The following is a 24,768-nucleotide window of genomic DNA, read 5'->3' on the forward strand; positions in this document are numbered from 1 at the left end:
TCTTTTTTCTTTTGGTAAAATCATAGTAAAAAAGAAATTTTCATTTGTGAGTCATTCACTAACTGTCGCTTCCCTGTGTATCTACCCAGGAATTTCTATCCCTTATTTGCCTTACTACAGGCTAGGCAAAAATACTTCTGAGGTCAATGTCCTGTGGAAAAGCCAATGTTGCCCAAGTAATAAATATGAATTTAGTACAGTAGGTGTCAGGCTCTTGAGAAAAACATTCTACAGTTCTCAAACTAGGGGTTTATTTTTGCTCATTTCAATTCCTAACATGAATCTTTGGACAAGAACATTGAACGGTCCTAGAAATTATATTGGGGTTCCCTAGTGACTCAGTCGCAAAGAATCTGCCTGCAAAGCAGGAGACTTAAGAGACCCTGGTTCTATCACTGGATCAGGAAGATTTCCCTGGAGGAGGGCATGACAACCACTCCAGTGTTCTTGCCTGGAGAATCCTATGGACAGAGGAGCCTGGTGGGATACAGTCCATGGGGTCGCAAAGAGTCAGACATGAGTGAAGCAGCTGAGCACTCAGAAAGTATTTTAAAACTTATAATAACACCTAAAATATATCCAAACAATATTAAATAATCAACAAATATTAGTATCTGGCCCTTTCTGTCAATGATCTACAATTTTATTTTTACTTTCTTTTTTTTTTTTTTAGCATATTATTTTTTATTTTTTTTTCAATTATTTTTATTAGTTGGAGGCTAATTACTTCACAACATTGCAGTGGGTTTTGCCATACATTGACATGAATCAGCCATATTTTTACTTTCTATCACAATTTATAACGGGTATAATCTTACCTATGTATATAAATCTTTCTCTTCTTGTCATTGTGAACAGCCTAAGTCATGATCATTCTTAGCAAACTCCTCATGGCATTTTTCACCTCTCTGTTTCTCACTGTGTATACGATAGGATTTAACATGGAGGTGAAGACTGCAAAGAACATAGTCAGCCACTTATCCTCAGGGTAAGTGGTCACAGGACGCATGCAGGTGAATATACAACAGACAAAATGGAACACTGCTACTGTAAAGTGGGAACTACATTTAGAGAGGGCTTTGCACCTTCCTTCAGAGCCATGAAGGAAGCTCCCATGATTTCAGGGAGCTCAGGATGATTATGTAGGAGGAGCATGAAAAAACGAGCAAGCACATGCCCCTGGTGTTAGCTGCCACTGCCGTTCCAAGCCTATAGGTATTGCTGTAAGCAAGATGCAACAGTGAGAAGGAATCACACATGAAATGGTCAATGGTGTTGAGACCACAGAAGGTCAAGTCTACTGTGAAAAGAATCTGCATGGCGGCATGCAGGATTCCTCTGACTCAGTCCACCACCACCAGGAGTTGGCAGAGCCCCTGTTGCATGATCGTCGTGTGGTGCAGAGGCTTGCAGATGGCCACGTATCGGTCACAGGCCATGACAGTGAGGATGGTAACCTCTGATCCTCCCAGGAATTGTTCCAGAAAGAGCTGAGTCAGGCAGCCACTCCAGGAGATCGTTCTCCTCTGGTACAGCGGGTCAGTGATCAATTTAGGGGTGGTGACGGACGTGTAGGAGGCATCTATGAAGGACAAGTGAGTGAGAAAGAAGTACATGGGAGCTGAAAGTGTGGGGCTGAGGGAGATGGTGATGACAAGGAGCAGACTGGCCAACACAGTAAATAAGAAAATGAACAACAACAATAAAAAAAAAATGAAGAGTATTCTCTGCAAGTGTGGATTCTGTGTGAGCCCAAGAGAGCAAATTTAGTCACACTGTTTGGAGATGTCAAGAGATCTGTTTAGCAACATATACCTTCCTGGGTCCTGAGCTACCTAGAAAGGAACAAAGAATGATGCCTGTTAATCATGAAAGCATTAGAGTCTGAATTCTTTAGAACATAAGCACAGCAGTCCCTGGAACTGCGGAGTGTGTCCTTGCCACTGTGGCCTGGCACGTGCTTCAGTTCTTGCTCACTTCCTCTGTGATGAGTTTCCCCTCTTCTAACATCTAGAACTTGTCACCTATGAATATCTCTTGGGAAACATTTGATATGTCATTAACTGAAAAAACACTAGGCTTTCTACATAAAACATGGATTTTCCCCTGCTTTCCAACTCCATATGACTCTGCTAAGTCTTTCAGTGTCTCATGTTTCCAAGCCTTCCTCTGTGTGTGAGGTTACAAATTTTAATTCTCAAATGCACCTCGTAAGCTGGGATGTGCCACACACAAGTGAGAGTTATTCCCCTTTCCATGAGAATTTATGTTTGAACACTCTGCTCTAACTTTGGAAATAAAGACATGGTCGAAAGATATTCATCATAAGCAGTGAGTTTAGGAAAATATATAAGTCACTGCTCACACAATGTAATTAGTACCAACCAGAATACAAGCTATTCAGCTGTGTTTCCTCACTCACTATAGTGCTTGGCATGATGTCTGTGGTGTGTGAAACCTATTAGGTGATAAGTAGATGCTTGATGAATTGCTATACACCACGGGTGCATATGCCTGATTCCCCAGACCATAAACCTAGGAGGAATTCAAGTGTTTTTTTTCTCTCCTATTCTGTTTATCATTACTCTCTACTTCAAGAGAAACAGAAATTAACATTTGAAAAGAAGCTGAACTCCAGTTTAATAGTTTTGGCACACCTTATGGAGTAAGTATTAAAATATTTAATTGCCTCTAGGAACAAGTATGTTATGGGGTCTTTTTACTTTCAAGATAATTATAGTGTTTGTTAATCAAAGTTTTTTATTCTTTAAAATTGTTTCATATTGAATTTAATGTAGTCGTGCTTAGTAAATGTAAAGCTTCTATAACCTTGGGTAAAAAAAATAAAAAATAAAAACCTTTGCAAAGTTTTTCAGTATACAAGGAATTTTCAAGCAGTGGACAGCTTTATTTTCAAAAGTCTTAAAGTAAAAATTTAATGTAAAGAGCAGAAAAGTCTGAAAGATACAAAGATAGACAACATACTATACATTCATGCATATCAATTCATACTCAGACTAACACAAGCACAGATAAAATCCACTGAAGTATCTATTACAAGTTCTCTCACTCAAGAAATATTTGTTGGACACTTACTGCCTATGAATGTGCATCTGTTAACACAAAGTCATGAAGAGTGTTCCTGCTCAATGCCCTCAAAACTTAAATTTCATTCCCGAACAACAGCAGGGTGTCCATCCACAATAGGAACGGTCTTTCCACTTCTTCCTATTTCCACTACATGCATTCTCATGTTTTCTTCTCCCATGTTTTCTTCTCCCACGTTTTCATAAGATCCATCTTCCTTCATTCCTGGTTATAGACTACTGAATTACTAATAGAATGAGAAATCTGGGGACACAAATGTCCCAAAGCAAAGACAAGAGAGAACATAAGTACAGTATAGTGTACTATGCAAAAGTATGCCTTACCTTCAAAGATCAATGGATAAAGAGCTTTATTTTTTAACTATTCAAAAGGAACACAACAGAGACGTCCCTAACAGTCCAGAGGTTACAGAGGGTTTGGGGATTCGGCCAATGTTGAGGAGCTAAGACTTCATATGTCATGCAGCCAAAAAAAACAAAATATATTAAAAAAAATAAAAGCAATATTGTAACAGATTCAATAAAGGTTTTAAAAATTATTCACACAAAAAAATAAATCTTTAGAAAAAATGAACACATACTCTTCTGTGTGTGTGTGTGTGCTAGTCATTCAACCATGTCCGACTCTGTGCGACCCCATAGGCTGTAGACCACCAGGCTCTTCTGTCCAGGGAATTCTCTAGGTAAGAATACTGGAGTGGGTTGCCATTCCCTTCCTCCGGGGATCTTCCCAACCCAGGGATCAAACCCGGGTCTCCCGCATTACAGGCAGATTCTTTACCATCTGAGTCACCAGGGAAGCCCTATACTCCGGTAAGTATTAATTAAAAACTGAAAATTATAGTTATGAGCAAACAAAGTGGAGCTGGTTCACTGTATTTTGTTATTCTGAGGTATGATCCTCTAACAGATCAGAAAAGGGTATACACACAAGGTAAAAATGAGAGATGATTTACATAATAAAATTGTTTTGATTTATCTATGAAGAAATTTATGTTTTTATTTTTACTTGGTGCACACTACTCTGTCTAGGAATAAATTCTAATGGAAATATTTTTAAAGGAGAAAAATCATTCCTAACAAATATTTTCAACACAATTATTAAGGGTTGTGGGAAATTTGGAAATGGTATGGAATATTAAACATTGGAAAAATGGATAACTGAAATTGAAAATTGAAAGTTGCACAGTCGTGTCTGACTCCTTGTGACCCCATGGAATTCTCCAGGCCAGCATAGTGGAGTGGGTAGCCATTCACTTCTCCAGGGGGTCTTCCCAACTCAGGGATCGAACCAGGTCTCCCGCATTGCAGGCAGATTCTTTAACAACTGAGCCACCAGGAAATACAGTTAATATGTACTTTCTAACAGGTAAGCTTTTAAAAATTGTTCAGTATCCCAAGAACATTTTTCATTTGTGATATAAAGTGGAGACAATTTGGGATGTATATTTGAATTGCTTAATTATTCTAATTCTACCCAATTTTATTATTCTTCTTACTAGTTTAAATATATGTCAGTAAGGAAAAAAGACACCAAAATATTTCTACTTATAAATTGGTAATATTGTATTTAAATCTATCTTTATTGATGTTCTATATGCTGAAAAAGATACATTTTAATGTCAGATAGTTAAAGGTGAGGAATAATAATATCATTTATGTCACCCATTTAAACCTGAGAGTCTGTGATATACAGTCTATGATATTCTGGGAAAAAAATCTCACCTATGAACATATCTGACATAGGTCAATGCTAGAGCTTCAGACAGCAGTTAGTTCAGCAAGAAAGAAGTAAAGGGTAAGATTTTAAAATGCCAACTGGCTCAGCTATAAATGTCTTTGTTGGTTTATAAATGGTACCTTTGTATGAACCTTAGAAGTAGGATCATGTATTTTGTTTGTAGGCAAATTCTTTAAAGTTTCTTAGCTGTGTCTAATAGGATCTCAGGAGTATTTTGCTATCATTAGCAGATCTTGCCAACAACCCAATGATATCAAGTAAAGTGGCTAAACATCAGAAGAGAACTTTTAGATCACTCATCTTTAATTTCAAATTCCTCCTTGAGTCTGCATGAAGGCATGAAACACTATTAAAGAAGGAAAAAAAAAAAAAAAGAAAGCAGAGAATCACATGAATGTAAGTATTGGAAAACATATGGGTTTATTACTGAGTATGAATATTTAGTATTATATACATTGAGATGTATGTGGGTATTTATCAGATATTTAAATTTTGTTATAATAATTTGTTTTTAATCTACTTATGAAATCAGAATTTTAAAATATTGTTTTCAGATATATTTTAAGTGGTAATTGCTGTTTAGTCACTGAACTGTATCTGACCATTCTGTGACCCCAAGGACTGGAGCCCACCAGACTCCTCTGTCCATGGGATTTCTCAGGCAATACTGGAGTGAGTTGCCATTTCTTTCTTTAGGGAATCTTCCCAAAACAGAGACTGAACGCATATCTCCTGTTTGGCAAGCTGGTTCTTTATCACTCAGCCACCATTGAAACAAGTGATAGTTATGAACCCTATTATAACACTGACACCTCATACCAGGTGAAATTTACAGTAGTTCTTTTGTGCCAATTCTGGAGTTAGATTAACGTGATGGTGATGGAAATAATTTGATTATTCAAGTATACTTGAGATGGGAAAATACATTTATTTAAATCAATTAAATATAATTTTATAACATTCATTATGGGATAGGATAAAATAAGCAATGACATTCAAAATTTATAGCAAGGAAATATAAGCCAGGGAATGAGAATGCCATTTACCAAAGGGAAAGAAGAGGCCAAACCATTAAATTGTGAGCCAGCACTCTTGTATTTAATGTATTGTTTTACAGCAAAAGTGGCATGAAGTGTATTCCTACCAATTGTAAGGCTCATTACAAATGATCTACTGAAAGAAAAAAATACAGATATTTGCAATTATATTATAAAAAAAAAAGTACTTCAATTCAACTCAAAAAATACTCCTGTATATATGAAAAAGAAATATTTATAGATAGAATCGCACTCACATACCATGTTCAAATATGCTTTAAGTAATAAGAAAAATAAATGAATTGTACATAACTCTGCATTGACCCCAGAGAATGTGATCATTCTGAGCGGCATGTATTATGAAAGAAAAGAGGTTAAGGAAACTGAAATCACATGGACAATTCCAGCTTCACTGTAGTTATTGTTGTTCAGTTGCTAAGTTGTGTCCAACTCTTTGTGACCCCATGGACTGCAGCGTTCCAGGCTTCCCTGTCCTTCACTATCTCCTGGAGTTTGTTCAAATTCATGTCCTTTGAGTCAGTGATGCCATCCAACCATCTCATCCTCTGTCGTCCCCTTCTCCTCCTGCCCTCAGTCTTTCCCAGCATCAGAGTCTTTTCCAATGAGTTGGCTGTTTGCATCAGGTGGTCAAAGTATTAAAGCTTCAGCACCAGCTCCTCCAATGAATATTAAGGGTTGATTTCCTTTAGAAATGACTAGTTTGATCCCTTTGCTGTCCAAGGGACACTCAAGAGTTTTATCCAATACCACAATTCAAAAACATCAATTTTTCAACTCTCAGTCTTCCTTCTTTATGGTTCAACTTTCACATCCATACATGACTACTGGAAAAATCATAGCTTTGACTACATGGACATTTGTCAGCAAAGTGATGTCTCTGCTTTTTAATACACTGTCTAGATTTGTCATGGCTTTTCTTCCAAGGAGCAATCATCTTAATTTCATGACAGCTGTCACAATCCACAGTGATTTTGTAGCCCAAGAAAATAAAATCTGCCACTGTTTCTATTTGTTATCCATCTATTTGCCATGAAATGAGGGGACTGGATGCCATGATCTCAGTTTTTAGATGTTGAGTTCTAAGCCAGCTTTTTCACTCTCCTCTTTCACCTTAATCAAGAAGCTCTTTAGTTTCTCTTCACTTTCTGCTATTAGGGTGGTATCATCTGCACATCTGAGGTTGTTGATATTTCTCCTGGCAATCGTGATTCCAGGTTGTGATTCACCCAGCCTGGCATTTTGCATGATGTACTTTGCATAGAAGTTAAATTAACAGGGTGACAGTATACAGCCTTGTCATATTCCTTTCCCAATTTTGAACCAGTTCGTTTTTCCATGTCTGGTTCTAACTGTTGCTTCTTGACCTGCATACAGACAGGTTTCTTAGGAGGCAGGTAAGGTTGTCTGGTATTCCAATCTCTTGAAGAATTTTCCACAGTTTGTTGTAATCCTCACAGTCCAAGTCTTTAGCAAGTCAATGAAGAAGAAGTAGATATTCTTCTGGAATTCCCTTGCTTTCTCTATGATCCAACGGATATTGGCAATTTGATTTCTGTTTCCTCTGCCTTCCCTAAATCCATGGTGGGCATCTGGGAGTTCTTGGTTCATGTATTGTTGAAGCTTCCCTTGAAGGATTTTTAGCATTATCTTGATAGCATGTGAAATATCTGGAGATGCATAGTAACTTGAACATTCTTTTGCATTGTTCTTCTTTGGAATTGGGCTGAAAACTGCCTTTCCCCAATCTGTGGCCACTGATGACTTTTCCAAATTTACTGATATAATGAGTGTAGCATTTTTACAGCATCCTCTTTTTGAATTTGAAATAGCTCAGCTGGAATCCCATCACCTTCACTAGCTTTGTTTGGAGGTATGCTTCCTAAGGCCCATTTGACCTCACACTCCAGAATGTCTGGCTCTAAGTGAGTAACCACACCATTGTGGGTACTCCAATGTTAGAGTAGTGCTACATAGCTGCAGGTACTATAGTGCTATTTGTGACGTCAGGTGCCAAAGACAATCTGTATAAGTATATAAAATGATCTAAAGAACTATAAGGGATATGAATTTGGCTGAAGTGTCATCATGAAAATGTCTTGAACCCTTCCTTCAACTCTGGAATGAAAGCTAGATTCAGATCAAATAATGATCATGTACTGACAAAGGCTTCATTCCCAATCTCATAAAAGCTTGAAATTTACTCACAATTGCTCATTGCATGGTCATGCAGTCTCTACTTAAATAGCTACAGTGCTAGGTAGAGAGCTTGCTTTAGAACTCCTACATGTGTCTAGTCTAGCCCCCCAAGCTCTGGAGAAGCACAAAATGAAAAACAGAGCAGAATTTAGGTCTAACACAGTGAAAGTTGTCCAAGAAATAAGTTGTAAAAAGGAGTTCCCAGATCTTTACTGGGAAAGTTCCAGATTGCAACTCTAAAGACAGAGTGATTTAAACCCTGGAGAGAGAGAGCAATATAGATTCTCAATCTTCAATGGTAAAGTAAAATGAAAACAGAAGAAATTATACATGGGCCTTATCGTTGATCAGAAACTAGTTGAGATATGGTTTGACTTTTGACAGGTTCAGGGATTAATTTCACAACAACCAGGTAAAATGTACTGGCAAAATGTACTTATGGAAGTTTCATGCATTTCAAACATGTTCTCAAAGCCCTCAATAGCAGAGGTAGGGGCTTCCTTGTTAGTCCAGTGGCTAAGACTCTGAATAATGACTGCAGGGGTCCCAGGTTCAATCTCTGGTCAGGGAAATAGATCTAGCATGCATGCAATAACCAGGTGTTCACATGCACAACTAAAGGTCTCCTACACAGCAAAAAAGATCCCATGCAACCAATATAAAAATAAATAAAGCAAACAAACAAAAAAGAAAACAGATGACCAAGAAATGGTATGTTGGGTCACCTTGCCATTTCTCATCATATTAAATCCAAAGACTAGCCTAATAGTAAGCAGTGCTTTAAAAAAAAAAAAAAAAAAAAGTGCAGAGTCCATATTCTTTCAGTCCAATTCAAAAAGGCATTTTCATCTCAGAAAGACATCTTCTAAGTTGTTTACCAGTAATGGAAAGGTTTTGAAAGGTGGACTGTGGTCTCATAAGCCTTCCTGCCTTACTTCTTTTTTTTTTTTTTTTTCCATTTATTTTTATTCGTTAGAGGCTAATTACTTTACAATATTGTAGTGGTTTTTGCCATACATTGACGTGAATCAACCATGGATTTACATGTATTCCCCATCCTAATTTAAGTAGAAACAAATATAACAATATTTATGGCAATAAATGCACTGGTTTGGCCAGAGTCACAGAAATTGAAAACACACTGCAATTTACCTAGGTAAACTACTTGCAAAAACAGGGGAAACTGTTTAAGGCTAAAGAAGAACATAATGGCATAGTGTGAAAGAAAACTCATGGCTCCTGATACTAAAGTTAGTGTTCTTACTCTCCACCATGTTTCCATAGCCAAAATATGTTTGCTGAATTTTGTTACATCACGATGTCCATTGATTTCTTCAATAAAGTATCATATGATACCTATGTAGTAGGAGGTTGGGCATTTCCAACAAAAGAGGAGACTATAACCCCCTCCATGACGTGTGTGTGTGTGTGTGTGTGTGTGTATACATGTATATATGTGTGTGTGTGTGTGTGTGTGTGTGTGTATTTTGATAGCTGATTGACTTCATTTTTTAAAAGACCCAAAATTAATTTTCAATAAAGTCTTATAAGTTAGTTGCTCAGTTTTGTCCAACTCTTTGCATGGAAGGTAGCCTGTCAGCCTCCTCTGTTCATGGAATTCTCCAGGCAAGAATACCAGAGTGGGCTGCCATTTCCTTCTCCAGGGCATCTTCCCAAGCCAAGGATCAGACCCAGATCTCTTACATTGCAGGAAGATTCTTTAGCACTGAGCCACCAGGGAAGCCTAGATAATTTTTTTTAGCCAAGATATATTTTCCTTGGTTAATTGTAGAATAATGATGCCCACTGTTCTTTAAAATATATATATATATTCCTTATAAATAATCTCCAAAGCAGTTTTCAAAAAGGAATTATGTTTCAAGGAATTAAGTGCAAAGCCAACTTTCTAATAGTGACATTGTTTTTTCAAACATTTTACTGGGTGCTTTTGGGAAAAAAAAAATGCATATAAGTGCTCCTAGTTGTTGGTAACGTAATGAAGTGTCACTTCCTATGGCATATATCAGAAAATATTTTTGTTTTTATAGACCAAACTTCATCTAACATCAACACAAAGGAATTCTGCATGATGTAAAGATCACAGGACATGGAATAAGAGTATTTGGGCCCAATGCTGACTTACATGTTCTATGATTTAATTATTTACTCTTTCTGATCCTCCAACTTATTGGTAAATAAGAACACTAAACTTAAATTATACAATATTTTTGTTTCCATTTGAGAACAACTTGACCTTTTCACATCAGCTTAAATGGCATACAACAAATTTTTATAATCACTGACAATTTTCCCCAAGGGAAGAGGGAGATCTTAGGAACTTAGAAGGTTCATTCAAAATGGAACAGCCTCAGTTAAAGGCATTCAGTCTTTGACAAACCACAACAAGGAACCAGGACAATAAACATTCTTTTTGTTTTGTTTTGTTTTTCCTTCTCATCTGCCTTCTAATATTCAGCTAGGGCTACCTCTTGGCCAGAAGGTAAGTGAGTTGATTGAAACAGACCAAGGAAGACAGATGTTTAGGGTGGAGAGAGTGAGAGATCTCACTGGGTGAAAGAACTATATATTTTTAAACATTACAAACATTTATTCAGCTTTTATTTCTCCCTGAAGTAAGAAACTAAATACTTATCTTGGGATTAGCTAGAAAAAAAAGAAAACACAGGGGAAATGAGAGTCTACAAACTCATTTATTGACTCAGTTTTATTGAACGTCAGTATGAGCCAGACCCTGAACCAAGTGCTGGTGATAAAGTGGCGAACAAGACACAGACCTTGTCTCTTAGGCTTACTTAAATGGTTTTTAAGTGGAAGAGGAGAGCGAGTTAGACTTCATCTTTGTATCAACAGTGTGCTGAACCAGAACAAACAGCTGCACAAGTACCCTCTTTACTATCTAAAGAAATGTTTTTCACATTTCTTACTGGTGGAAAAGCAATCAGGTTATTACATGGTGAGTTCTCTGTGCCTGGATGTCCTCCAGCAAAGACCCAGGGACCACTTGTCAGAAGGTGTAGAAGAAGGATTTGAGCATACTAAGCCTCATAATAAGCTGAATAAAGCAGCCTTAAAAGTTCGCTCTGATACAATATTTGATTTTCTTTTTCTGAATTACTTCACTCTGTATAACAGGCTCTAGGTTCGTCCATCTCAGTTCAATTGACTCAAATTCATTCCTTTTTATGGCTGAGAAGTATTCCATTGTATATATGTACCACAACTTCTTTATCCATTTATCTATCGATGGACATCTATGTTGGTTCCATGTCTTGGATATGGAATCTAGGAAATCAGTAATAATCAACTTATTTGCAGGACAGGAGTAGAGACACAGACATAGAGAAAGAACTTGTAGACACAATATGGGAAGGAGATGGTGGGACAAACTGAGAGAGTAGCATTGAAATACATACATTACCATGCTTAAAAATATATAGCTAGTGGGAAGTCGCTATATAACACAGGGAGCTCAGCCTGGTGCTCTATGATGACCCAGAGGGGTGAGATAGTGGGGGGATCAAGAGAGAGGCTCAGAAGAGAGGAGCTATATGTATACTTATGGTTGATACATGTTGTTGTATGGCAGAAACCAACATGACATAGTAAAGCAATTATTTTTTGATTAAAAATTAAAAAAATAATGTCAGTGAAACAATTTCTTTTTATAAAATGGAAAAAGTAACATGTTTCTTTTCCTCTTGCATACCATGGGAAATATTATTTTCTTATTACAAATGTTTTGGACATATCTGAAAACCCAAAGAATTAACTTCTTATCACCTTGGTGTTGAAAACATTGTCTTATTTCATTAAGTCTCTGCTTCTGAATTCATCATATCACTGAAATGAAAGAAGATACAATGGAAGTGACTTAATTCATTCTAATGGGACCTGCACAGAATTCTCAGATGCAAAGAATTCTGGTTTTGTTGTTACTTATCACCTACATTGGCACTGTCACAGACAATCTGCTATTCCTCTTCCACAATCCTGTTACCTTCAGCCACTGAATTGGACAGGTTTTTTCTTTTTTTGGCTATGCATTGCAGCATGTGAGATCTTAGTTCTCAGACCAAGGATCGAACCCCACGAGTCTGCAGTGAAAGTGTAGGATCTTAATCACTAGATCACCAGGGAAGTCTGAATTACACAACTTTTGAATCAGAGAGCAAATCAGCTAGCATTTGAAGGATTGTGAAGAGGAATAGCAGGTGTCTACCAATGACAAGAAGACCAGGAAGGAATACTTCACAGAGTATGCAAAGTCTGGCTGCATACGATAGTCACCACAGTGAGCAGGTAAGGTTTTGAGCTCCCTGGGGTCTCAGTGGTGAAGAGTCTGCTTGCCAATGCCTGAGACTCAAGTTCAATCCCTGAGTGGGAAGATCCTCTGGAGAAGGAAATGGCAACCTCCTCCAGTTTTCTTGCCTGAAAAATCCCATGGAAAGAGGAACCTGGCAGCTGCAGTCCGTGGGATCACAAAGAGTGGGCCTACTGAGTGACTGAGCAGGAACATGAGAGAGTAATTACTTTATTCAAAAGTTACTCATTCTTTTTGTTTTGCATACAGAACAACTGAGACCTATGAAAGAAAGAAACATTTCTAAAATTGCATATTTTGTTCAAGCAGTTTAAAAGCAACAATTAAGTTTTCATTAAAGTCTAACCTGTTTTATCTTCTCCCTGCATGGAATAACTGATATTCCCACTTGTTACAGAGTAATTAAAACAAAAGACATGCCCAAATGATCTATGCCATTACTTCTATGAGCTTCATGGTTTTTTTCCCAAGTAAGATCTGAGGAGTGAATTAAAGATATTGAGAGATATAAAATACAAATACAAGAGATACAAAAATGCATCTCTTGACACTTTTAGAGGATTTCCTCATATAAAAAAATAATAATACAAAGTAAAGATTAGTAATACAGAGTTTTTTTTTAAGCTTTCAGTTTCCACACTGACTTAGCCAGTCTCTTCATTTGATTCCTAAACCAGACAAGTAACTTAGATGGGAACAGGATAAGACTTAGTCCCTGCCTTCATTAAATCTCTTTGGCTGCACAACAATGTGGTGCTGCTTTTTGCTTATCAATATGAAACAATAAATTAGTTCCAAATACTTCTACTCAGTCACTATAAAAACTACTCAAGCACCACAGACTCAATATGGAAATGCATGTCTTCTTTAGAGTACATGTAGTCTACTAGATACCAGAACTGACCCACTAGGAGAGCTTTGGGTCAACATTCTCTCACATTAAAATAAATAAATAAACAAATACTTAGTTAAATGGAGCTGGCAAACCAGAATGGGGAACTCTTATGCCCTATAACATAGCAGAACAAAACAGGAAGAAGAAACGCTCCTCCTTGTTGGCAAGGGCTTACCCAATGAAAAGCCACAAGCTCTTTATTTACTAGCTCCCCACCCCTTAACTCTCATTTCCTCTCTCTAAAAGCATTCCGCTTCCCTTGCCTTGGGAAAAATTGCACATGTTTTGCCATGGTTGTTGTTGTTCTATCACTAAATCGTGTCTGACTCTTCGCAAACCCCATGAAGTGTAGCACACCAGGTTTCCCTGTCCTTGACTATCTAAGTCCCCACCTGCAATTCTTGCTGATCTGAAATAAACCCATCTTCTGGAATAAAGCATGACAGTCTATTTGTTTCAAAAACCATCCATTTAGTTTCTGATCAGTGGATAACAGTGGCATTCAGGCAACTAACAGTGAGCTTTAGCTTAGAATCTACTTCAAGTCATTTCCAGTAAGAACTAAAGAGCCTCTTGTTGAAAGTGAAAGTGGAGGGTGAAAAAGTTGGCTTAAAACTCAACATACAGAAAACTAAGATCATGGCATCTGGTCCCATCACTTCATGGCAAAGAGATGGGGAAACAATGGAAACAGTGACAGACTTTACCTTTTGGGGCTCCAAAACCACTGCAGATGGTGACTGTAGCCATGAAATCAAAAGACGCTTGCTCCTTGGAAGAAAATCTATGACAAACCTAGACAATATATTAAAAAACAGAGACTTGACTTTGCCAACAAAGGTACATCTAGTCAAAGCTGTGGTTTTTCCAGTAGTCATGTATGGATGTGAGAGTTGCACTGTAAAGAAAGCTGAACAGCAAAGAATTGAACTATGGTGTTGGAGAAGACTCTTGAGAGTCCATTGAACTGCAAGGCAATTCAATCAGTCAATCCTGAAGGAAATTGATCCAGAATGTTCTTTGGAAGGACAGATGTTGAAGCTGAAACTCCAATACTTTGGCCACCTCATGCAAAGAACTGACTCATTGGAAAAGACTCTCATGCTTTGCAAGCTTGAAGGCAGGAGGAGAAGGGGACGACAGAGGATGATATGGTTGGATGGCATTACCGACTCGATGGACATGAGTTTGAGCAAGCTCTGGGAACTGGTGATGGACAGTGAAGCCTGATGTGCTGAAGTCCATGATGTTGCAAGAAGTTGGACACGACTGAGTGACTGAATGGAACTGATTTGTCCTGATCACAATTACACTCTGATCAGTGACCTCAGATCCCTCAGAGAAAGATTAGATTGAAGATCTACCTGATGTATGATGGTGATATTGCCAGACAATATCTTATGTCTCATTTATTCAAAGATCTGGATTTGGAAATTATCCACGTCTCTGGTGATTGGATTCGGAGTTTGTTTGTTTGTGTTTTGCTTTTTGCTGTTTTTTCCCTGAATTGAATCACATTCAGTTCAGACCTCTGTTCACCAAATCTGTAGTATACATCATTTTAGCCAGTTTGGATTGCCTTAACAGAATACTATAGACTGTGTAGCTTAAAAGACCGATGTGTTTTTTCACAGTCTGGAAGTTGGAAGTCCCAGATCAAGGTGATTGCAGGGTTGGATGCCGGTGAACAGTTTTTTTCCCCAGCTTGCTGATGGCCACCTTCTAAATCCATCATCACAGGTTGTTATTGTTCAGTCTCTGAGTCATGTCCAACTCTTTGTGACCCCATGGGCTGAAACATGCCAGGCTTCCCTGTCCTTCATCTTCTCCCAGAGTTTACTCAGACTCATGTCCATTGAGTTGGTGATGGACCATTCAACCATTCATCCTCTGTCATCCCCTTCTCCTCCTGCCCTCAGTCTTTCCCAGCATCAGAGTGTTTTCCAGTGAGTCAGCTCTTCACATCAGGTGGCCAAAATATTGGAGCTTCAGCTTCAGCATCAGTGCCTCAGATAAATATTCAGGGTTGGTTTCCTTTAGGATTGACTGGTTTGATCTCTTTGCAGTCCAAGGGACTTTCAAGAGTCTTCTGCAGCACCACAGTTCAAAAGCATCAATTTTTCAGTATTCAGCCTCACAGGGTCTTTCCTCCAAGCAAACATGAGAGAGTGGGCTCATTTTTTAAGACACTAATTATATTTGATTAGGTTCTCACTCATGATCTCAAGAAGTACGGGCTATTCTAATCCCCACTCTTCAGGTCTTTCCAGCCTGTATATCAGGTATATGAGTGAAGAAAGTTTTTCGATGACTTTAGCTTCATTGAATTTCTAACTACAACCTCAAGAGAAATGCTGAGACTGAAATATCCAACTTATCTATCAAGTTCCAGACTGAATGAAAAAATCTGAACTAATAAAGTGAATGATGATGTTTTAAACCACCTAATTTTGGGATGATTTTTTTATATGGCAACCATATCTGAAACACTGCAGTAATTTAGACACTATAGTACTGGCTCATGGATATATTAGTTGAACAGAATGGAAAGCTAAGATATGGAATTACATATATATATATATACACACACACACATATATATACTGTGCTGTCACTTCAGTCATATCCGGCTCTTCGATAGCCTATGAACTGTACTTCTCCAGGCTCTTCTGTTTATGGGATTCTCCAGGTAAGAATACTGGAGTGGGTTGTTTTACTCTCCTCCAGATGATCTTCCCAACCCAACCCAGGGATCGAACCTATATCTCATGTCTTCTGCATTGGCAGGCAAGTTCTTTACCACTAGTACCACCTGAAAGTGAAAGCGAAAGTGAAGTTGCTCAGTTGTGTCCCACTCTTTGCGACCCCATGGACTGTAGCCTACCAAGTTCCTCAGTCCATGGAATTTTCCAGGCAAGAGTCCAGGGGAATCTTCCCGACCCGGGGATTGAACACGGGTCTCCCATGATGCAGGCAGACGCTTTACCATCTGAGCCACCATGGAAGCTATAGTGCCACCTGGGAAGCCTATATATATATATATTATATATATATATATATATGAAATATGAAATTAGTGGTATTGCACTGTCATCCGGAAAATAATTATTATTCAATAAATGTACTGGGAAAATTTATTTATCCTTATGCTAAGAAAGAAGAGTATATATTCATCTCACACCATATCTGAACATATATCTTATGTAATTTTTAAAGATGTAAATATGAAAAAATACTTCAAACTATTTAAAGAGTAATTTCTTTTTATTGAGAGCAGGGAATGATTTGGGAAGTGCATGCAAAGATATTTTGTCTTGAGTTCAAGACCTCATCGGCCTTGAGGAAGACCTCATCGGTACCTTCCTCACTCTAGTGAGTACGGTCAAATTCAGGTGTCAGTCACTTCAATATAATATTTTTTTAAGTAATTAATTCAATTAGATTCCTTTCTAGTTAAAAGATCTAGTATATTTTTACTTCCTTCACTGAGGAATAAATGAAATTTTATGTCTGGTATAATTTGGTATGTGTTAATAATCAGAGGAACTAACATTGCTAAGTACACTGAGTCCAATCACAAGTAGAAAAAAAAAAGATAAAGGCATATGGAATATTTTGGTATCTAAGTTGTAGGGTGAATTCTAAGATTTAACTTGTAATACAAGGGCCTTAAAGAATGATCTTTGTGGGACTTCCCTGGTGGACCAGTGGTTACATATCCTCCTTCTAATTCAGGGGACATGGGTTTGATCCCTGGTTGGGGAACTAAGATATCACAAGCTGTGGAGCAACTAAGCCTACAGGCTGAGCCCACGCACCACAGCTACTGGGTCTGTGCATTCTGAAGACCTAGTGGCACAATTAGAGAAGCCTGTGGGCTCCAACTAGCAAATCCTGTGCACTGCAGTGAGGACCCAGTGCAGCCAGGAGGCAAAAAAAAAAAAAGATCTTTGTAATACAGTATTGGATTCCCTTAACTGCCAAAGGCTATTGCAGGAAGAGAGGACAATATGATTTCGTCACTTAAGGTAACAACATATCATTTACAGAGAGTCACAAGGTCATTCATTACATAAAACAAAAAATATATATCCAAAATGTTAAACATTTATTGCAATAGAAAACCTGTACCCAGATAGTTTAAAGTAGACAGACTCTGGAGTGATATGAATGAGTTAAACATATTTCAAGTATCAGAGAAGGTCAGTTGAAAAAATGCACAGAATGGAGTTGAAAATTTGAAATTTTCAGTGCAAAACCTGATTTGAATAGACAAAATCCATCATACACCACCATTACAGAATAAAGCTAACAAAGTTAATTTCTCATCATTTTATCTTCTGCTATGGACAAAGTCTGTGAAATTTTAAATTAATTTATTTTTATTGCTAGATTAATTTTTTTTTAGCAATCAGACTTTTAAGTTTCAAATTTCTCTTTCTTGGACTAAAAGAGAACTTTTCACTAGGTCATATTTCTCAGTAACATAGACGTATCAACACCCCCAAATAAAAACTTCAAATAAGAAAAAAAAAAAAAAGTTACTGTCACTAAAGAATCTTAATACAGTATGTTATATATCTAAGAGGTTAAAAATATGTGATTCTCTTGGTCTCTCAGAACTATAAAATATTCCACTTAAAGTTTAATTCATATAGCTGTTTCAGAATAAGCAGGATGGATAATCCAAAGGAAATGATTTTCTAAATATAGTCACTGAGAGTGACAATTCTTTGATTCTGGAAAAAAAAAAAATGACTTTCACATCCTACGTGATGGAAAACCCCCTCTTCCAACTAAGGTCGCATTTTTACTCCAGAGTTTCCTCATGGCATTTTTCATTTCTGAATTTCTCAGGGTGTAGATTAAAGGGTTCAACATAGGAGTTATGAAAGTTACGACCACCATCATGGATTTATCAATGGAAAAGTTGACATTGGGCCTTGCATACAGGAAGATACAAGGAACAAAGAATAAAAGGACCACAGTTATATGGGATGCACAGGTGTAGAAGGCTTTGTGATTCCCTTCCGAACCATGAGTCTTCAGGGAGTGTAATATGACCCCATAGGACACTAAGAGGATGAAGAAGACAACAGTGCAGATGGCCCCTCCATTAGCTATCATAGAGAGTCCAATGAGGTGGGTATCAGTGCAAGCAAGTTTCAGTAAAGGGTACATGTCACACAGGAAGTTGTCAATGACATTGGGGCCACAGAAAGGGAGCTGATAAATAAAAAGAATTTGAACCAGTGAGTGCAGAAAGCCTCCAGTCCAGGCCACCAGCAGCATGAGGACACATACCCTCCGATTCATGATGATCAAATAATGAAGAGGCTTGCAGATGGCTACATATCGGTCATAGGCCATCACCACCAGAAGAATGACTTCAGCACCAGCAGTTAAATGATCTATAAAGACTTGAGTCATACAAGCCTGGAAGGAAATAGTCTTTTTCTCATAAAGGAAGTCAGTGATCATTTTGGGAGCAATGATGGTAGAATAAAGAGCATCTATAAATGATAAAGAAGACAGAAAAAAGTACATAGGGGAATCCAGTGATCGGCTGGCTGCAATGGTCACCATGATAAGCAGATTACCCATTATTGTCACAATATACATGAGTAAGAATAGGATAAATAGAACTTTTTGCATCTCAGGGTTTTGTGTAAGCCCCAGGAGGACAAACTCAGTCACATTGTTCCTATTTTCCATGTGTTCTTCTGAAGCTATTGATCAGGTGTCAGAGGCTGCAAACCGAGGGGTCAGTAATGAATTTGAGAGGATCACATGCTTTGTGCAAAATATGAGATACCTTACTCAAGAGTGTTTGCTCAATCGGATCTCACAGAGAGTAAGCCTTTGGAACATGACACTTTGCAATATCCTTCCACACACTCCATTCATTTTATCAAATCCGTGCTTCAACTCCACTGATGAGACTTCAGTGTTCTAACAGGGTGGTTATATGAGTGGGTGTATCTGTAGGTTTATGTACCAAGTGAGGAAAAAAAAAAAAAAAAAAAGATGATTTGTCCAGAATATCTTTCACAAAAAAACTGTATTTTTTAACTTTACATATTATTTCTTTTTTGCTAAGTGCATTTTGACCTTCTGAGATCTACCATATAAATAACCAAAGTCTAATAACTTTCTTTATATATTTATGTGAAGTGACACCTAGTCATGGGGCATAAAATTATAAGCTGACCTTTAGATAAATACCTTTCTGAAAATTTTGAGTTCCCAAAATTGAGAAATAAGTCACCCACAACAGTGAAAGAACCAGGCAGTGATTCTTTGCCTATTTTCCAATGCCTATTTTCGCTCATGCTTAGTCACTCAGCTGTGTCCTTCTCTTCTACAACTGCATGAACTTTAGTCCAGCAGGCTCCTTTGTCCATACAAGCTTTCTCCAGGCAAGAATGCTAGAGTGGGTACCCATACTCTTCTCTCAGGGATTTCCTGCCCCAGGGATTGAATCTGGGCCTACTCAATTGCAGGCTGATTCTTTACCATCTGAGCCACCAGTGATACCCTCAGTGCTTATTAAACTCTAATTAAACTGAATTTCAAGACTTATCAGAGAATAACTGAGCATAGATAAAATGTATGAAATCATTCTATTAAAGAGTATACAATGACATCATCGATTTGCTTGAATATATATACACACCCAAACAATACATACAAAATATATATATATATACATTTATTACAAACTAGGTATTGAAGGGGAAAAATGGACAAAGAAAATGTAAGGGGTTGGGTACTACAGAAATAATTTTTTCTGCTCTCCAAAATTGTTTAGAACTGATTATTGCTAGCCATAGCTCAATTAAGATGTCAACATAAAGATTTTAAACTGAATTATTGTATAATGGAAAGAATTCTCTACCAAAAATCTAGAAATATTATTTGATTTTCCTTAGGCTTGGACTTATTTTTGGGGCCCCCAAATCACGGCAGATGGTAACTGCAGCCATGAAATTAAAAGACGCTTGCTTCTTGGAAGGAAAGTTATGACCAACCTAGATAGCTTATTAAAAAGCAGAGACATTACTTTGCCAACAAAGGTCCATCTAGTCAAGGCTATGGTTTTTCCAGTGGTCATGTATTGATGTGAGAGTTGTACTATAATTGATGCTTTTGAACTGTGGTGTGGAAAAGACTCTTGAGAGTCCCTTGAACTGCAAGGAGATCCAACCAGTCCATCCTAAAGGAGATTGGTCCTGGGTGTTCACTGGAAGGACTGATGTTGAAGCTGAAACTCCAATACTTTGGCCACCTCATGTGAAGAGTTGACTCATTGGAGAAGACCCTGATGCTGGGAGGGATTGGGGTCAGGAGGAGAAGGGGATGACAGAGGGTGAGATGGCTGGATGGCATCACCAACTCGATGGACATGGGTTTGGGTGGACTCCAGGAGTTGGTGATGGACAGGGAGGCCTGGCGTGCTGTGGTTCATGGGGTCGCAAAGAGTCGAACACGGCTGAGTGACTGAACTGAATTGAACTGAGGCTTGGACTTCCCAGGTGGGTCTAATGTTAAAGAATCTGCCTGCAAATTCAGGAGGTGTAAGAAACGTGGGTTCTATCCTTTGAGCAAGAAGATTTCCTGGAAAAGAAAATAGCAACCCACTCCAGAATTTTTGCCTGGTGGATAGCATGGACGGAGGAGCCTGGTGGGCTATTGTCCATAGGATCACAAATTGCTGGATGTGACTGAATGTCTGAGCGTGATCACAAGGCACTTTTGTGAAAGTCACATCCCAACTCCTATTCCTATTGAAAATGAAGTGAAAGTTGCTCAGTTGTGTCCTACTCTTTGTGACCCTATGGACTGTAGCCCTCCAGGCTCCTTTCTCCATGGAATTCTCCAGGTCAGAATACTGGAGTGGGTGGCCATTTCCTTCTCCAGGGATCTTCCCAACCCAGGAATCAAACCTAGGTCTCCTGCTTTACAGGCAGATTTTTACCATCTGAGACACCATGGAAGCCCAAGAATACCAGAATGGGTAACCAATTCCTTCTCCAGCAGATCTGACTTTTTCCAGAAATTGAACCAGGGTCTCCTGCATTGCAGGTAGATTATTTACCTGCTGAGCTATCAGGGAAGGCAGTATTATTTCCAGATATGTGAGTTTCCAAATTCTTGTCATTGAAAGCTTTATCCCAAATGACATCCTAATGTTTTTGCTGGTGCAATCTTTTTTATATTAACCAGGTGAATTCATGTGTGTTATAGGATGTTTTTTTATTAAAGTAATCAAAAGTTTAGACTGGTTATTTTGTTCAAATTATAAGTTCCTAGGGTCATGAGTCTGTGTGAACTATAAGACATTCATTCTCACTAAAGGAAAATAAATTGTTGGGTCTTTCAGATATGATCTAGGACCAATTTTTCATGTAATTGCTTCAAATGTCCTCAATTTCAGTGTTTACTTTCTAGACTGTCATTTGTGAAGGTCAGGAAATTTTTCTATTCTCTGTGCCTCTGGTAAGCCAATCTGAACTCAAACATCAGAGGGAGAATAAAGTATAGAGAAGAGAAAATAAGAGATGATTGAGAAAAGGCAGATAGCAAATGGCAAAGACCATGAGCTGCATAGCATATGCTTTGAAATTGGTAAATAATTTCATTTGCAGACACTGAATGAGAAGGGGATAGAAGAATTTCAGATTTCCTGAGTAATCAGTCTGCAGATGGAATGACAGATAACTCAAGATCAGCATCAAAACTTCCTTCTCAGAAGTCTTATACCTCCAGATCACAGAAAAATGAGAAAATCAAATCCTGAGCTTTAACATGCATGAATAAAAGAATGTGCAGTTCCTAAGTCATGTTCAACTCTTTGAGACCCCATGGACTGTCAGGTTCCCCTGTCCATGGGATTCTCCAGGCAAGAATACTCTAGTGGGTTGCCATTTGCCAGCTGCCCAAAGGAGCCCTGTGTCAGAACTCTGGCAATTCACTGTATAGATATGTCATTAAATATCTTCACTCACAACACAGAAGTTACATATGCATTCGTAATGGCAAATAAATATTCACAGTGCATAGAAGTTCTTCTGAGCATTCAAAAGACAGCTTCCAGTAGGAGAGTCTAACCCTTTGACCTGTTGACCACTTAAAGCAGTTATGGGCTTACAACTGGTTTTCCATTGAGTTTGTCAGTGCAGTGAACATTTCTTGTTATTGATTGTATCTCCAGAATCTGAGTGTATCTTATGTGTTTTAAGTTATCAATAAATATTTGGCTCTTAAAAGGTTCTTATGAGCATAGCTAGTATTCTAAACTCTTCAAAAGTTTTATTTTGACACAGGATGATATAAAATTATATAATTTATAAATGTTTTACTTTAGTAAAAATCAATATATTTGCTTCAAACAGTTGTGAGATTCTTCACATTTTCTTAACATAGTCAATAAAACATATATATATATATATATATATATGTATATATATATATATTAAATGCTCAAAAATGCAAATCAATGATAACTATCTCACAATGATAAGTAAAATAAAATTAAGTAACTCTACACTATGCCAAATTCAACAATATAAGATGAAAAAACAAATCATTTATATATATATGGTATGCAATGTGTAAAATTTTGGTAAACACTTTTTTTTTTTCTTTTTTTTGGTAAACACTTTTAATTGACAGGATATTGGAGCTTATAGACCTTGAAAATTTGAGTTTCAGTCCAGATCCTTTTTCAATATATGATCACGACTCATGTCTAAATGTTTCTATTTAACTGTCTATATCATAAAACCTATTTCCAATACAAGCAAGAGTTTTTATTCTACTATTGAAAATTTATCATAAATGATGTAGCAAAACTTTGAAGGTTTGAATAAATACTCAAAGAGCTCATCAGATTTTTTTAAAGAGATACATTTTAAACCAATATTATATTTTACAAATAACTTTCATTGTACATGAAAACAAATTCTACCTCTGAACCCTAAATATGATTGAACAGACTTTGAGGGCAAATACAGGAAAACAATTATCAGAGACCGTACACTGCCTACCTCATATACGGTTCTTGTCACTTTGGTTTGGTTTTGTTTTACAATTTTTCAGGGGTGGCCCTGGATGACAACACTGTACTTTATGAGAACTTGGATTCTAAATTATAGTTTGGAATTTGAACCTCAAAATCCATACTTGCTACCTGTGTAACCTGGATCAAGTATTTAATACTATCTGGATAATGAGATATAATAGCATGCAATATATAGCATATTTGTACATGTTCATAAGAGCATTATTCACAATAGCCCAAAGGCGGAAACCACCCACATGCTCCAAAAGTAATGAAGGTACAGACAAATCATGCTATGTACAGACAATAGAATGTTAGCCAGCTTTCAAAAGGAAAGATGTTCTAATCCATGTTATAACATGGATGAATCTTGAAGACATATGCTAAGTACAGTAAGCCAGACAAAAAAAAGGCAAATATTTTATGATCCCCCTTTTATGAGATACCCAGAACAGTCATACTGACAGATGCAGCAAGCACATCATTGGTGACCATGGCTTATGGAATTGAGGAGTTAGGGAGCTATTGTGTAATCGGTGTAGAGTTTTAGTTTTAGATGATGATAAGTTTCTGTATTTGGAGAACGGTGATGGATGCACAATAATGTGCAAGGTTTACTTTACCACAATAAAAAATCATCAATGAATAAAATAATACCAGGAGATTTAAAGAAATCATGAAAGAGATAATGATTTATAAAGAGCTATATTAATTTATTATCTTAAATGTTGACACATTAAAATTCAAAATTATATTAAATTCTCTAAATTACATAAAGCACTTTTTAAAAAGTTATAATGAAGATCATTTCCAGATCACATTATATTGTCATATTTTGTTATGTGTTTTCTCTATACTTCTATGCCAAAATAGAGAAATCAAATACTTGTAAAACAAAATATTGGATAAATATATCATCACTATTCTTAATTCAATAATATTTTACAAAATGGAGAAAAATGTAAGTAGCCTATTATTCCAGGAGCTTCTGGCATAAAAGGTTTGAGATCATACTTTAAAATCTGCTTCTTAAGAAAGATACTTAATTCATTACAAATAGCTCCATTTGGCCCTATTCTAATAGCAGAGAAGAATTTTTGTGAATGTGTTACCTGGGTTTTCTATTTCCTCTTCTGTCATTTGTTCCAGTTCCAAACTTCTCCAATTCTGTCTTTGGTCCTTGAAGATGAAATTTAGTTCAATTAAAATAAGTCAGAACTGCAGCCACATACACCCTGCTGTGACCACAGAGGAAAGACAAGGGCACACCTAGTCCCTGTGGCAGGAAGTGCTCGGTCACACAGATATATCTCTGTCTGTACAAAGCAGGAGCATCTTCAGTGCTTATAAACACTTTACAGTTCAG

General features: G+C 37.3%; 1 protein-coding gene and 1 pseudogene across 1 annotated transcript; both read right to left on the reverse strand.

Annotated features, from left to right (window-relative positions):
• Positions 1-859: 859 nt before the first annotated feature.
• Positions 860-9,376, reverse strand: LOC122683200 (annotated as a pseudogene).
• An 8,724-nt stretch (positions 9,377-18,100) lies between these two features.
• LOC122683201 (olfactory receptor 4A15-like) lies at positions 18,101-19,115 on the reverse strand. Its single transcript, XM_043886814.1, has one exon. The coding sequence runs from the start codon at positions 19,052-19,054 to the stop codon at positions 18,101-18,103; it is 954 nt and encodes a 317-aa protein (XP_043742749.1). The 5' UTR covers positions 19,055-19,115.
• Positions 19,116-24,768: the final 5,653 nt, after the last annotated feature.

The sequence above is a fragment of the Cervus elaphus genome, chromosome 24 (assembly GCF_910594005.1).
Source record: "Cervus elaphus chromosome 24, mCerEla1.1, whole genome shotgun sequence".
NCBI classification, from domain to species: Eukaryota; Metazoa; Chordata; class Mammalia; order Artiodactyla; family Cervidae; genus Cervus; species Cervus elaphus.

Coding starts and splice junctions, on each gene's coding strand:
- LOC122683201 (XM_043886814.1), bottom strand. CDS start 19,054: ATGGAAAATAGGAACAATGTGACTGAGTTTGTCCTCCTGGGGCTTACA.